This window comes from Lactuca sativa, chromosome 5 (genome assembly GCF_002870075.4).
Source record: "Lactuca sativa cultivar Salinas chromosome 5, Lsat_Salinas_v11, whole genome shotgun sequence".
Classification (NCBI taxonomy): domain Eukaryota; kingdom Viridiplantae; phylum Streptophyta; class Magnoliopsida; order Asterales; family Asteraceae; genus Lactuca; species Lactuca sativa.
This window is the reverse complement of record NC_056627.2, coordinates 367747441-367763482: the sequence shown is the minus strand read 5'-3', so window position 1 is coordinate 367763482 and position 16042 is coordinate 367747441. Positions and strand designations below refer to the sequence as shown.

At 34.6% G+C, this 16042-nt stretch overlaps 1 protein-coding gene and 1 long non-coding RNA gene across 2 annotated transcripts; one reads left to right on the top strand and one right to left on the bottom strand.

Annotated features, from left to right (window-relative positions):
* Positions 1 to 5794: 5794 nt before the first annotated feature.
* Positions 5795 to 7200, top strand: LOC111893033 (adenylate isopentenyltransferase 3, chloroplastic). Its single transcript, XM_023889109.3, has one exon. The coding sequence runs from the start codon at positions 5917 to 5919 to the stop codon at positions 6916 to 6918; it is 1002 nt and encodes a 333-aa protein (XP_023744877.1). The 5' UTR covers positions 5795 to 5916; the 3' UTR covers positions 6919 to 7200.
* Positions 7201 to 13786: 6586 nt separating this feature from the next.
* On the bottom strand, positions 13787 to 15153 carry LOC111892237 (uncharacterized). The gene is made up of 2 exons (XR_002850483.2): positions 14574 to 15153; positions 13787 to 14474 (listed from the first exon to the last, which is right to left on the bottom strand). It is a non-coding gene; the product is annotated as an uncharacterized LOC111892237 (long non-coding RNA).
* Between the last annotated feature and the right edge of the window lie 889 nt (positions 15154 to 16042).

Sequence of the window (16042 nt, the reverse complement as noted above, 5' to 3'; positions counted from 1 at the left end):
CAATGAAAGTAAACGACCTCTTTTGGATCACTGATAGGAGGGATATCATAGTTATCTTTACACTTTGACCCACTATTAGACTCTTTAACATGGGCTTTCCCTTTCGACTTGGGTTGGGTGATACATTCCATCTTCTTCCTATTTCCTTGATGGATGGCCAAGACAGGAGTAGTAGCAACACTGGTAGGATGAGATTTCTTATTCCTACTTTAGCTGTTTGCAACAAGTTATGGAGTTGCACCAATTTTGTTTCGGTGTTGTTCAAATGATAAGTCAAGATGAACTTATCATAATAACTAGGCTAAGAGTCAAAAACCATATCAATGGCCAGCTCTTTATCGAAATTCACATTGAGCTTCTTTAATCTCTCCATTTGTCTATGTATTTTCGGCACATGAGCACACACATATTCGCATTCCTTTAGCTTGCACGTCATTAGGTTTTTGATGACCTCAAAGCATTATTGTCTAGCTTTCTTGTGAAACATTTCACCAAGAGCTTGATTCATTTCATATGGTTAGTAGTCTTCATATGACTTTCGTAAATATGGCGTCATAGTGGTAATCATGATGCAAGCAACCTTTGTGGCATTGTCAACATGTTTGGCATTAACAAAAATTTCTTCTGGAGTAGCAGTTTCCATGTCAATATCAAGAATTATGGTATCGAGAACATACTCTTTGTTTTCTTACCGAAGAATCATCTTCAAGTTACGCATCCAATTTACATAGTTTGGACTAGTGAGCTTTTCCTTTGGCATAATTGACAATAGAGCGAAGTTTAAATTATGAGCGGGTGGAGGAGGAGGAAGATCCTAATTTCCAGAGATTTATTATAAGAGAGAAAGTATTAGTTAGTTGATTTCAATCCTTAATATATTTTTACCCAAAATTTATATAAGGCTAGGATCCATATTTTCAATTCGAAATAAAAAGAGTTATGTCGTAATCAGATTGTGAATATATTTTAGGTATGTAATACTCTTTACCAATTTCAATCACAATGAAACTCCTAGGTCTTTTGAGATAATTGAATCTTATCGATATCATGTTTAATCTCGGATCATGTTCTTACTTTTTGTGGTTGGTAAGTAAGACACTTAATTGGTATATATATATATATATATATATATATATATATATATATATATATATATATATATATATATATATTGGTAAAGTGAATATACCTAACAACCTTATATAAGCTTAGGTACCTAACTCCATAATACTACATCGGTTTGTATCATATTTACATTGTAATTGCCTAAGGTTCTTAAACTTCAACCTCATAACTTGATTACTTCCAAAATCTTTGGACTTTCAATAATATCTTTCTTTTACATCACGTCTTTCTATTGAATACCACCTGATAGGCTTCATATCCTACCGCTACAAATGAAAGGATGTAGGAGAAATATAATGATGAATTTCCCAAAATTTTTGAAGTGAATCAAGTTTAGGGATGAAGTTTAAGAACCTTGGATGATTGCAATGAAAATTTAATGCAAAATGACGTAGTTTGATGAAGTTAGGTACCTAAGCTTATATAAGGTTGTTAGGTATATTCACTTTACCCTATATATATATATATATATATATATATATATATATATATATATATATATATATATATATATATATATATAAACACCATTTGTTTATATTATTTTAGTATTATCTAATTTACAATTTGACCAACTTAATTCATTTTTATATCATAACTTTCAATATATAAAGTTTGGTATATCATAATATACCATTAACATTGATTAAGTTTTATGAACTTTCAAATATAACTTTCTATTACAAACATAAGCAAATGGCATACTCTAACATTTTTTTTATCTTAGAATGTCATTTTTTATTTCATTATAAAAGCTAACTTTTTGACATAAATTCTTGATAAAAGATACAAATTTTATGATCTTCATCACAATATTAATATAGAATATCCGTCATTTTTTACAATTGGATACATTACACAAAATATATTCTCTTAAAAAAATAATTAAACTATTGTTTAATCAGTTTCGTTGACAAATGCATGCTTATAAAAGTAATTGATAAGGATATGGAAAATTACATAAAAATATAGGTAAAACATAAATTCTAACATATTTTAACAACATAGTTGTTATCCTGTGTAATGAACGTAGATTCGCTTAGTTAGTTGAAAAGTTATGTAATAATTAAAAAGTTAGTTGATAACTGAAAACTAGCTTGAATAACTATGCCACTATTTATATGTAAATCTAACTAGTTACATATTTAAGAATATAAAAATAAATTAACAAATAATATTCATAATATATAAATTTATTATTTACCAACTTAAAATAAATAATGAAGGAAGATGCTCACTCATCAATACACTTGTTGATACATTATACAATATGCATAATAATATAATCGACTAGTTCCAAGGAAATCCAACTTCGGACGAGTTTGGCACCAAGTGCTTAAAAGCTTCTAGTATCTAGCGTTTGACAAAACGTTCCGTTGTGAATAGAAAACTATTTGTCACTACAAACTTCTAGCGTTTAGTTTAAACAAAACATCACAAATCAAAATGTTACTTCATATAGCGTTTAACAAAACGTTATCAACTACAAGCTACAAGTTGTTGCCCGCTACCAGCTATTTTTACCGAATGCGCCCTTCAACTTGAAACATTCAAAACGTAATCATTAGTAAAAACTAATTTCATCGATTCAAGTTTTGAAGATTTTTTTTAAATATTAAAAATATTCCATGTCGTTCTATCAATGCAAAATTCTTAACATATTTTATCTTTGTATACGCTTGTGTGTTTATGAGTTGATATGAAGTGTATATATTCTCATGCTCCTTGCCTGCCAAAGTTTAAAATGCCTTAGCTTTCACACAGAAAAAAAAAATAATAATAATAATGAGGGGAATAATATTTTGGAACTATAGGTTAAAAGTTTATAAAAGAAAACTTTTGAACCTAAATCATATTCTTGATTCATAAGTGGAATGGTTTGAAATTAAAATGCAATTAATTATGAGGAACTTTGTAAAGGAAAAATATTAAAGGATATCATAAGAGACCTCCATTAACAAAAGTAGCAAAGAGTCCACTTTCAAGTTGACCATGCTATTTATGTACTTTGCTTCTATTAAGAGCAATGTTCTATGGCTTATTAAAAAGATGGGATGATAACTAAAATAACCAAAATTGATATCGAATGGTCATACACTCATATGTTAAAATTCTATTATAAAAAATATTAGTTTTGTAAGAAAAATTCCGCAAAATGATATTTCTTTGCCTGATTGTATTATAAATAAATAAAAATAAGGTTAAAATCGTAAGATCCATTTTAAACTGAGTGTTTAAAACTAGATTATTATTATTATTATTATTATTATTATTATTATTATTATATTACGTTCGATGAGTGTTTTAATAGATATGAGTCCAACTTGAATAGTAAACATAGTTCTTATAAATATTATATATTACATGAACTTGTTATATTGAATATAACTTTGATAAACATTTTGTACTATTTGAATTTTTTAGTAGAGTTAATATCTTTACCAAAGCGAATCTATATAGATGGTAGGTCGGTCCTAAGACACATAAATTTTTTAACTTACTAACGACTTTTACAAAAAAAAATTTAAGATATATCATGGAAAAACATAACAACTATATTATGATGATTTGTATTACCAATATGTATTTAAGTGCAATATATTAGTTTGTTGATCAAATATAATATTGATAAACATTAAACAAGTAAGGGAGGAACAAAGTGCACATTTATTTGAGTTTGTTCAACATTCAAAGTACACTTTCATTTATGGGCTAAGCCACTGAAAGAACGAAAGTCTTGGAGCAGCACCCTTTGTAGCAGGTCCAAGGGGCAGGGCCCCTGGCTGGGTGGAAAATTTTTATCTGGCCTGGGTTATGTTGTTTTGTTAAAATGCATTTGAAATTTGGATTTTAGAAAATTAGCCATTTTTTACTTTTGTCTTGAGCTTATTTAAAAACCCGTTTTGTGATAGTTTTGACGGGTTTTTGTGACAGTTTTCAATACATAGATCTAAAATCTGTTTTTGGTTAGATTTCTAGTACACATGAAATTTATAACAAAAACAATCTCTATTTTTGCATCTCATTTTTTAGTCTTGTCCAATTGTTGATTTCGGAAGTATCATCGAAATACTTCAATTTGATTGCATCACGATTCTTAAAATTTCAAGTGCTCTCATACCCCAAAATTCTAACACTATCTTACGGGGTTATAGTGTTGAATAACAAAAAGGAAAGGAAGAGATAATACATACGATAGATAATAAAAGACATAAAATATTTGATGGCGGAAAGAAGTGTTAGGGTTTGGGAGTAAGTCTTGTTTTTAAAATTAAGAGATTTTTTGGGTTTGCTTGGAAGATCGTGTGATCACCTTCCGAATATGATGGTTAGACTTTGTGCTTTGATATAACGAAATCAATATTACGAGGATAATCCTTCAAGAAACAATTTTTGATCAAGGCACTAATAAGAAATCATAAAACTAGGAATTTATAGATTTAGAATTCTTTCGCTTACCAAATATAAGATCAAATCAACATTAATTTTTGATTTTATCTCATAAATAAGGGATTACAATTTCAAGGAGAATTACGAGAAATGTATTTTGAAAATAATATTTTTCATAGCGATTAAGTTAATAAAATTAATTTTCGAGCCGATGGGCTGCCCCTTGGATCACATAAAGGACACAACCTTGTTGACCACCGTCATTTTATTCGAACCCAAATCAAACGTGTTTTTATACAAGTTTGCATTACAGTAGAGCGACTACATGATATTAAAATCGCCAACAAGAAGTCCCACATTAACTCTAAAAATAAATGATAGGGAGTTTCCGTTGTAAATATATAATGTATTTTTCACACTAAGCTAGCCTTGTTTAGATTGTCTTTACTCTAAGTTTAAGTTGATTTAAATAAAAATAAATAAATAAATAAGAAATGACTGTTTGAGTTCGGTCATCTCATGTTAAAATGGTTATTTTCTAAAACCCATTTTTTTTGAATCCGCTAATTGAACCCAATTAATGAACCATATGGTTAGGTGAGTCATGAGGAATTAGATATCCTCAAAGGCCCATGACAAACCAACAAAAAAACTCTTTAACGTTATTATAAATTTTTATTTTTAAATAAAAATATATAATAAAAAATTAAGTCTTGGACAACTATCCATTTTGTTTCCTCTCAACATCCCCCATACATACATATGATTTCCTATTATAGATTCTTATGATTTCCTATTATACATTCTGTCATTGTCATTGATATTTATCAAAGAGAAATTAAATATCCTTCTACATTTTATTCATACTTATCTTCCTATCATGTCAAATGCTAACATGTGTTCATATTTATTGACACATTTTATGAAATAAATTTAAATTTTGTCCACTTGTCAACATTTAATGTGTGTAGAAGGATAGTAGAAATAAAATATAGGAGAATTTTTAATTTCTCTTTATCAAAAGACTTGTTAAGTTAATATCAATCACATTTTGCAAAAAGAATACCTTAATCAATATAGCATGCATGTTTTTTTACATATATTGTTTTTTTTTTAGAAATTAATATGTTTTACACTTTAATAGAGTTTCCATAATAAATCAGTATCGAGAGTATTTTTAATATGATAAAATTACATCAAAGTTAATAATATTTACAATTCAAACATTATATTCATATTCATTAATTAAATATATACATGCACACAACAGAAGGAACCTTCGTGCAACTTTTAAGTTCCCATGTAGCTACTTTCTACTATAATATAAACCACATCAGTGTATGTGTTCAACCATTCAAAGCTTCTCCGGCAATTTATAACCACCACCTGAAAAAGGCAATAATGATGATGATGTGCAAACTGCAAGCTCATGCATCCTTGTTACAAATGCCCATCAACTTGTCGCTGCTCCGGCGACGTCCACAAAAAGAAAAGGTTGTGGTGGTAATGGGCGCCACTGGCACCGGAAAATCAAGACTGGCCGTCGACATCGCCACTCGCTACCCCGCAGAGATTATAAACTCCGATAAAATGCAAGTCTACGAAGGCTTAGACATCGTCACCAACAAAATCACCGACGAAGAAAGCGACGGCGTGCCTCATCACCTCATTGGAATAGTAGATTCCGACGCGGATTTCACCTCCTCTGACTTCGTTAGCACCTCATCAGTCGCAATGAAATCCATCGTCGGTAGAAATAACCTCCCGATTATCGCTGGAGGGTCGAATTCATTCATAGAAGCATTGGTTGATGACCGGAATCACGAATTCCGGTCGAGTTACGATGTTTGTTTCTTGTGGGTCGACGTCGCAATGCCCGTGCTCGAACAATTCGTTTCCGCCCGAGTCAACCGTATGGTGGCGGAGGGGATGGTGGATGAAGTTAGAAACTTGTTTAATCCAAATTCTGATTACTCGAAAGGAATCCGGCGAGCCATCGGAGTGCCGGAATTCGATAGTTTTTTCCGCTCAGAATACTCATCTTCTACCGACGAAAAAGTTCGATCAAATTTACTAGAGTCCGCCATTAACGAAACAAAGATCAACACATGCAAACTCGCATGCCGGCAATTAAGAAAAATTCACCGGCTAAAAAACATCAAAGGGTGGAAAATCCACCGGCTGGACGCCACCAAAGCCTTCCAACAAAACGGTAAAGACGCCGACGATGCATGGGCTGAGCTAGTGGCAGTACCGGGATCCGCCATCGTCAGCCAGTTCATCCACGACTTTGATCATTCACGAATTTTCACCACCGCCAAGTCAGCCGGCGGCGGCAGGGTGATCAGAGAATTTGAACGGAGAACGGCGGTGGCTACAGACTACAGTGCGTCGCTAGTTTGAAAAAAAATATATTCCGTGACCAATTTGCACAAATTATATTATTTTGGGCGTTTCGGGTTTTGCCCACGAATATACTTCACAAGCATTAGTGTGTTGTACCGTACAATACGGTTATGCACAATCGGGAAGTGAAAAGGCTGACTTGCCGATGTAGAGTAGGAATAATAATAATTGGGTGAAATTATTATTATTTGTGTGACAGTGTATGTATGATCTGTAAATTTAATGTATAAAAAAACAATACAATGAATCTATACTTCTGTACGGCTATTCTTTGCTCCAGTAGTGTCCATATGAAAGTGGCATTTAATTAGACAATTAAAAGTTAAAAACACTCTATACACACGGTGTTATGCCATCATGGCATAATCTTGCATAAGAACATATACCGAGCCAATCACTAAAATACCAAAAACGAAGATTATGTTAGGATATAATTATTTTATCTTCTAAAATTGCAATAATACAACATTACGCTTCATTGGAAACTATAAGTTTTAGCTTTTGTATATAAATTTTCGGAAAAAATAATTGTAAGTTTTTTTATTATGAATTTTTAGATTTTAAAAAAAATATTAAATGCTTGTAGTCTTCTCGGGGTTCCGTTCTGGTCAATAGTTATGCGATGGATGAGTTCTAATTTTTGCAGAGACTTCGTCAAGATGATCATCTATCGTTTTTTCTTTTCCTATTGGTGATGAAAAACTTATGTCACCTTTTAAGGTGTTATTAAGGGTAATTTGTTTTCTAGTATCTTTGTTGGTAATTATGCTCATATTTTAGTCTCACACCTATTTTATGCTCATGATGTTATCTTTGTGGGAGAATGAAAGGAGTCAAATATTTCGACCATTATTCGTGATGCTATCTTTGGAAAGTTAAACCCTTTCGATGGGAGGAAGATTTGCGCTTTTAAAGTATGTTTTGGGTTCTTTTTCAACTTACTTTATGTCTTTGTATAAGGCCACGGTTGGAATTTTAAATAAGTTGGAGTCATTAAGAAACAATTTTTATTGGGGCTAGTTTGGAAAAAAGAAAATGGCTTCGGTAAGTTGGTCGAAAGTAGTGGGTGGTCTTGGTAATAGTAGTTTGATGGCCATGAATATAACTCTTCTTTTTTAAGTGGGTTTGGCGGTTTAAGTCACCGAATGTCTTTTTGGGTTAGAGTTATTAAATTTATTTATGGTCCTCAAGGGTCTTATTGGGAGTTGCTTAATCCACAATAAGAACTCTATTTGGATGGATGTGCTCAAAGTAATTGTAATATCCTGTTCCGAATCGACTTCTAGTCTGGGGCTTTGGCCCGAATATTGATCATCATAAGGATCAGGGCTTTTGGAAAGGTAGGATCAAGGCTTATTTGGGTGCGGGTGATGTATTGGAAGTGATATGAGTGTTTAATTCGTGTTTTGGAGCCTAGGGGTATTTCGGTAAAGTGTCAGTTGGGCTTTTGTGAAAAATGGATTTTTGTTCGGAAGGTTTTAAGAAAAGTATGAGTTTATAGAAGTGTAGGACTTCTCGTTACCTTTCTGTGGATATAAGGATCGTCGGAAACGGGTTTATAAGAAGAAGTTATGGCCTTCGGAAGTTTCGTGGTTTACATGCTTAGCCGAGTACGCGGGGCGTACACAAAGAGTACGTGGGGCGGGCGTGGGCGTACTCCAGTCAGATCATGTCACACCCCTGGACCAGATGGTGGAAACGTCTGGAGGCGGGTGACTTCATTGTGCACTATCATAACAATTGAATATAAATGAAACAGAGCAATCCAAACATCATACATTGAGATAACAAACTTACATTGTTTACATTTGGTATTTGTTCTTCGAGTTACACAAAAGATACATAAGTAGAAATGAATCCAAACTACAGCTAAATGGTCTTGCATCAACGTCCCTTGTTACCTGCTTACTAGATCCCTGAGAATACAAGTCGTTTTGAAAAGCGTCAACTAAAAAGTTGGTGAGTTCATAAGCATTTTTGTATAAAATCGTTTACACTTGTTTAAAATCGTTCTCATTGTACTTTCAGAAAATCCGATATTTTCTATGAAATCGTTTGAAGCTTTGCCTTAAGAATCATGGATATATGTGTGCATGACATTACTTTTGTTCATCCTTATAAGGAGTGATTTTGAAAAGTAGTGTGATTTGTAAAAGCGAGTTGTGTCCGAGAATAATTCTTTTGAATAGTAACAATCAACCGTTTCAAGAAAAATCCCTTATTTTCAAGAAGGAAATATGGTTGAAAATCTTGTTCCTCTTATCGAGTAAAATTGAGTGTGTGTTCTTGTTTATCGTTATCGGAAATCGTAGAAAATCGTTTTCTCCAGAAAATCTTATATTTTTTGCTATAAAATGTTCGTAAATTCTAGTTCCATCCATGTATATGTGTGGGTTAATTTATCGTTATCAAAACCATTTACAAACATTTTTCGTAGACTCTTGTGCTTTTTAATTTGTAAAAATAGAAGTATTACGACTCTATACTTGTTAGGAGAAAAAATCAACATGGAAATTGCGGACACTCTACGCGATGAAAAAGGATAGTCAACACAACAAATGCGAACCATCACCTATCACGTGTAAGACAGTCAACACAACGTGCCAAAGTTTATTTATGAGGTTTTCCTTACATAAATTCTAGTTAATATAACATTTTCTAGTGAGTCGTTAAAACCATACTAATCAAGACGGAGTGCCTATTTTGGCGTTTCTCATGCGCCCTCGGTTTGGAAAAAGACATTTGTCACCCTAGACTGTCATGTCTAGCTGTAGCGAACAACAAAGGTGCGGGGTGTCAACCCCGTATAGATCTATACACGAATTCCCGCTCTCCCTCCAGGAGACTCTGGCTATAACTCCTTACAGGACTTAGACGTACACTAATATTTTTATATTTAGGTACTTGTGAGATTTGTGTGACTAGAATATTAACCACCTTTTGAGCAATCGTTAGAGATTCATTATTTGTTAGATAAATAATGAAATTCGTACTCATTGAATAGAAATATCGTTCTCGTTCCATATCGTTGATTGTGCTCGTTAACTTGGTGCTCGTGTTCGTTCCTTTTCGTTTATTGTTGGAGGTTTTACGACAACGGTTTATGACATGCAATTATTTCTGTCATAAAGGCTCTATTTGTGTAATTTCTTGACGCAAACTTTTATGTTGAATATTTATAAAATACTCCCTGATAGTTTGCAAAATAGTCACAAAGTTTCTATTTTCGAAAATCACTAGAATGGTGTCCACTTAGGTGCTGTTTGTTTTTTCGAAGCAAAAATGTTTGAAGTTTGCGGACCACCTCTGAAACTCTCTATAGCAGAAGAGGTGGAACAAACGACTGCAACATTTAAAAAAAAATATATGTTTGTTTTTTAACGTCTGCAGACTGTTGCAGTGAGTTAAAGTAAGACGTGAAGAGGTTTGAAGCAGCTGGTTTAGTGTTGCGCCACGCAGCACACGCGCATCAGTTTTTAAATCAGAAGTCTTCTAAAAAACAAACAACTACAAAGGGTCAAGTGCTTCGCGTGTGCTGCACGGCGCAACAATAAGAGGCCAGAAGAGGTTTTTTAGAAAAAAACAAACAACACCTTAGTAAGGTCCCTTTTTATAACTTTTATCTTTAGACATGAAAGCATAGATAAAGGGGTTAAGTTGGACACACTCAATAGTTGGGAGACTCTTTTGTACAAAGTATCATCTGTTCTTTATGAAATTGAGAATTCCTTCGTTCATGAGTATATTACTAAAATATTAATTTAATAATATTTCACACACACACACATACAAACATATGTATATATGCAATCATTTAAAAATTTAGGCAATATTTGACTTGTACTCTCCCCCAAAAGCATTAAAACATTGAAAAAGATGGGGTATGAAGCTCACCTTGAGTTAGTTGAGGAGTTGTCTGGAGTTATGGAGTGAAGATCTCAAGCTCAAACTCTTTCTGAGATGAGGAACTTTTCTGGGAAGAATGTTATCCTAAGGTTGATTATCACATATTATTATGAGTAAAATAATATGGATTTATATTGAAGATTATATAAAATCTTAGATGAGTGGAGAACTTACTTTAGAAAAACTCGAGGGAAGATTTGAGAATTTTGCTTCCAGCAAGATCCTTAACTTTGTTCTTGGGAGGAGTATTGGAGAGAAAATGAGAGTGTTCTTATGAGTTTACAGAATATGGATATGAGAAGTGGGAGAGTATTTCACGTTTTCAATAAGGGAAGATAAGGAGTGATATGACATTTGCTTGGAGTACTGGTGGGTAATGTCTATCACTAAGGGTTAATGCATAGGTTACTGGGATTGGCATGGGAAATGAGGAATTTACATCAAGTCAAACTCCTTATCCTCTTAGAATCCTTTCATAAAAACCTTCGGTATTATTTTATATAAATATATTTAAAATAATTCATTTTGGCATAAAATGGGGGTTTTATGGGTCTCAGTTAAGAAAAAAACGAGTTTGGTGTGATTCTCGACCTCAAAATACCTTAAAATGGTGAAAAAGTCCGGAATAGTCCAAAATCCGGAGCCCTTATGCGAATTTCGAAGCCCTTAGGTAAATTCCGGAGGGGAGGGGAGGGTCTGTGAGGTTCCGAAGTGGTTGGCAGGGGGGGTTCCGGAGGCGCTGGACGAGTTCCGAAGGAGGTTCTCAAGTTCCGGAGTCAATGGTCACATTCCGGAGTGCATTCTCAGATTCCAAAGTCAGGCTAGTCTTCCGGCGCATACGAGGAGGTCCGAAGATGAGAAGGTTCCGAAGCAAGGAGATTCCGAAGGTATGCTTCCTCTTAGCTCCTAAGAAGGCATTCCGGACCAAGAGGGTTCCGAACCAAGAGGTTCAGGACCAAGAGGAGTCCAGACCAAGAGGTTCCGGACCAAGAGGGTCCTTTTGGGGTTTCCTCTTCCGGTTTTGAGTTGTTTTCGACCGAGGAAGGTACTTAGGGAGATTTGAGAGAGATTTGAGGTACGTGGAGAGATTTGGGAGAGATTTCACATACTTGGAGAGATTTAGGAGAGATTCACTATTCTTGGAGAGATTTCACATACTTTAAGAGATTTGGAAGAGATTCACTATTCTTGGAGAGATTTTGCATACTTAGAGAGATTTGGGAGAGATTTACTATTCTTGGAAAGATTTCGCATACTTGGAAAGATATGGGAGAGATTCACCATTCTTGGAGAGATTTCGCATACTTGGAGAGATTTGGTAGAGATTCACTATACTTGGAGAGATTTAGGAGAGATCCACTATACTTGGAGATATTTCGCATACTTAGAGATATTTGGGAGAGATTCACTATTCTTGGAGAGATTTGCATTCTAACACTTTATGGCTCCTTAGGAGCTCATATTGAACACTTAGGTGTGTTTAGCACAAGTCTCATAATAGTCCTTGCTTACTTGAGGACGCAATTTCCTTAGTCAAAAGGCTAGTTGTGACAGATCAGAACCCTATTTTAGGGTCTTGAACCCTATTTAAGCTCCTTATCTCATAACCTAACCGTAATATCTTCAGCCTCCATCCCTCTAAACCCTAGAAATCGTCCTCAATCACTCATGGTGGCATTTTGAGATTATGGAGTCAATTTTTGGAGTGTTTGGTCCATTTTCAAGAAGGTGGAGCTTAATGAAAAGATTGAGATCAATGGGAAGCTTATAGATATGGCTTTTGGGACTCTTTTTAGCTTGATGAAGGTATAAATCTTTGAACTTGATCATTGATATCTTAGATCTCTTACTAGTGAGTTTTAGTTCGTTTTGGTCCCAAAGATGAGATCTAGTGGTCTTGATTTCATTCCAGGAGCTTTGAGTTGCCCCTTTTAGTGTTCTGAGGTTCAAGGTCCATAAAGTTGGCACCTTTAGAGTTTAAGACCATCCATGTTGAATTTTGAGTCATTTCCATGGAAGTAGAATGTTATACTTTGCGATTTGGTCTTTTTGGGGCATGCAAAGTCACCAAGTTATTGACTTTATGGGTTTAGACGTCGTTTGGGACCCAAATTTATGGCTTGGACTTATGGATTAAAGCGTTAAATGCTTAATGGCAAAATGGGATTAAGAAAGAAGTATGTTGGGCGTACAAGCCAGTACGCACAACGTACAAGCCATTAAGCGAGTACGCGCAACGTACTGCTGAGTATGCCCTGCGTACTTATTCAGGTTGGACATTGTATTTTGGGCTTCGGGATTGGGCCATTTCTTTGGCAAGGTTGTTGTGGGCCTTCGTGGGCCATTTGGAAACAACATTTTAGACTAAGGAAAATTATTGGTCTTGAGGAAAAGGCCATTAGAAAGTTTTAGGCCCAATTTGGAAAATTTGACCATAATTGGGCCTTGATGATTATGAGATATTGGGCCATTGAAATACCAAGAGTTTGGACTAGAATAGATGGATGGGCTCCAAGGTAAGACCATGTAGTGTGACCCATTACTTGACTTTTGGGCCATATGTTGGGCTTCGACCCATTACTTGACTTTTGGGCCTTTGGAGTGTGAGTTGGGCTTTGGGCTTGAAACAGGCTAGGTTGAGAGTAAAGTAGTCTTTTACCCCAAGCATGTATTTGTGGTTATGTATTGGAACCGAATCTCTAATTGGGTGTCGTTTTGATGTTGACAGTTCGGGAATCTGTCAACCAGCATTTGGAGTTTTATCTGCAGGACTTCAGCAGTGTATGGAATAGAATTATAAAACAATTAAAACTATAATTGCTATGATTTGCTATAATTTTTATGAAATATACATTATATATGTCATATCAAGGTATCAAGACTAGTATGTTTATCAATGTTGGCACTTCACTTAAAATCTCAGAATATCCTATTTATATACTAAATACATACATAGCAATTTCACAACATAGAAGTATGTATTTATCACATATACTTTAATTCTTCAAGTACTTCAAATTTACCTCCCCACATACATATATCATTATATACATCATATTACACCAAAATAAATAAATAAATAAAAGAATGTAAATGCTAATTCTTGAAATTGGCTAGTTTCCCTCCCCTACTTCACCTCACTCACGGTCCTCTCTCATCTCTCACATTCACCAAGTGCGCATGCACAAAATGGAAGATATGATCCATGGTACATATCTAATTTTCTAAAGATTTCAAAGTACATTCAAAATCAACTAAAAATATCTATAATTTGATTTACGATCATGCCATTGAAATCATAGAAATCTGTTTATGTATCCTCCACTTACTGCATCCAATGACAGAAAGAAAACACACTCACCCTCTTCCTTTGGATCTCACTCTTTCTCTTTCTCTTCTAGTTGCCCTCCCAGTGAAATCAAAGAAGCAACAACTTCTCAAAAAGTATGTTGTTGCCCTTTCGATCCAGTTTCCCCCCATCTGAAATTGTCGAGGTTATCAAGCCCAAACACCACCGGAAATGGGAGTTTTTCTGGCTGCCAAGACAACAGCCCCTCCTCCAGTTAAAGAAGCTCAAGCCCAGACCACCTCGATGATGTTCTCCGATCACCACAGCCAAACAACCCCGATTGTGCTTCTCCCTCTTCCTATTAAACATCAACACCCAAACATCCATCCAGTTCATCAGTTAGCTATCTAAACAATCAAAGAAAAAGAATTCTCGTTGTTCTTTCTTGTGCACTTACCTGTCGATTGAAGCTGTTGGTGACGGGACTAGCGAGCTAGAAGGCAGCTCGCCGGAAAACCCATTCTTTTCTTCTTCCTTTCTTTTCCTGTCAACTGGAATAACAATCCAAACATCCCTAAATGTTGTATTCCCGCTCTGAGGGTACCATCGATTCAGAAATAAGAAAACATAAGGGAGCTGCCGATTGCAGCCCCCATCGTTCGACGAAGCACCACCAAACCCCCTGTATGCCGACTGATGTCGATGTGCTGCCCTTTTCTCGAGCTGTGGCTGCCGACGAACCAAATGCACCAAGGAAGGCTCGTCGGAGACCGATCGCTGCTACGGTTCATCACCGGAACATCCCCCTCACCATAACAGCTGTTGACGATAACCATCACCGAACCACCTCAGTTTGCTTCTTCAACCGTTCGATCCTTTCCCTTCCTTGATCTGTGGAGAAGACGACGAAGGACTCACCGGAGATCGACCTCCCCGTCCCTCCTCACGATTTGAATGACCGCCATTGGAACTCCTTCATCGCTTCCAATTCGTTCGTTCCTCCCGATCCCCAAAACAGATGAAGAAGATGAGGCGTCGACCCCTTGGTATAATTGATGAAGTTGTCAAAATCAGTCCCTGCAATTGTAGCCAAAAATCAAAATCAGCCATTTGATAAAACCCTTATAAACCTAGTCCCATGTGATTTAGTCTTTTCAAAAATAGTCCCTAAACTGTTTTAAAAGATCAAAAATGGTCACTCTGTGTAAAATAAATTACAAAATAACCTTCTCTCTTAAATATAAAATATTTGAAAACAAGTACCTTTAGTTTAAAACATTACCAAACAAACCCGTAAACGTTTTAAAGTCCAAGAAAGGTGACCTCGCGGTTATTCACGAAAAGCTTCACCAAAACGAATCGAGATCGAGATCACACATCGAATGTGAGTTTCTACGGCCCCTCTTTTACTGTTTTAATATTTTGGGGGAGAATATATGCGTGTCTATTAAAGTTTGATGATTTCCAAATTTTATATACAAAATAACATCATACTTTATTATTGGTCAAAAGTTTATGATATAGCAATCTAAAAATATGATAAATCATCAATAAATCTATTAAGTTAAAATAGATTGTTAAAAGATGATATATTTATACTATACATAAAATATAAATATAGATATTGAGAAAATTCTTAAGATTATAAGTAGATTGCTATAATAACACATGTTGATATTATAAGTCACACGAATGATGAGTGTATATGTATAAGTTAAAGTATTTCATGGAAGTACGGAAAGGTATAAAAATGACCAAAAGTTATTATTTGTGTATAAAGCGAAAGTACATTGTCATAATTGATGGGAGATTAAATTCATGAAATTATATCATTATTAGTTAAAATTATAAGATTTAACTTTTAATACATATATAAGGTTATGTATAAATGAAGTGAGAATTATTAATATATTTTTATATTAATTA

What these genes read in the sequence shown, in the direction of transcription:
- LOC111893033 (XM_023889109.3), top strand. Translation starts at nt 5,917, where the DNA reads ATGATGATGATGTGCAAACTGCAAGCTCATGCATCCTTGTTACAAATG.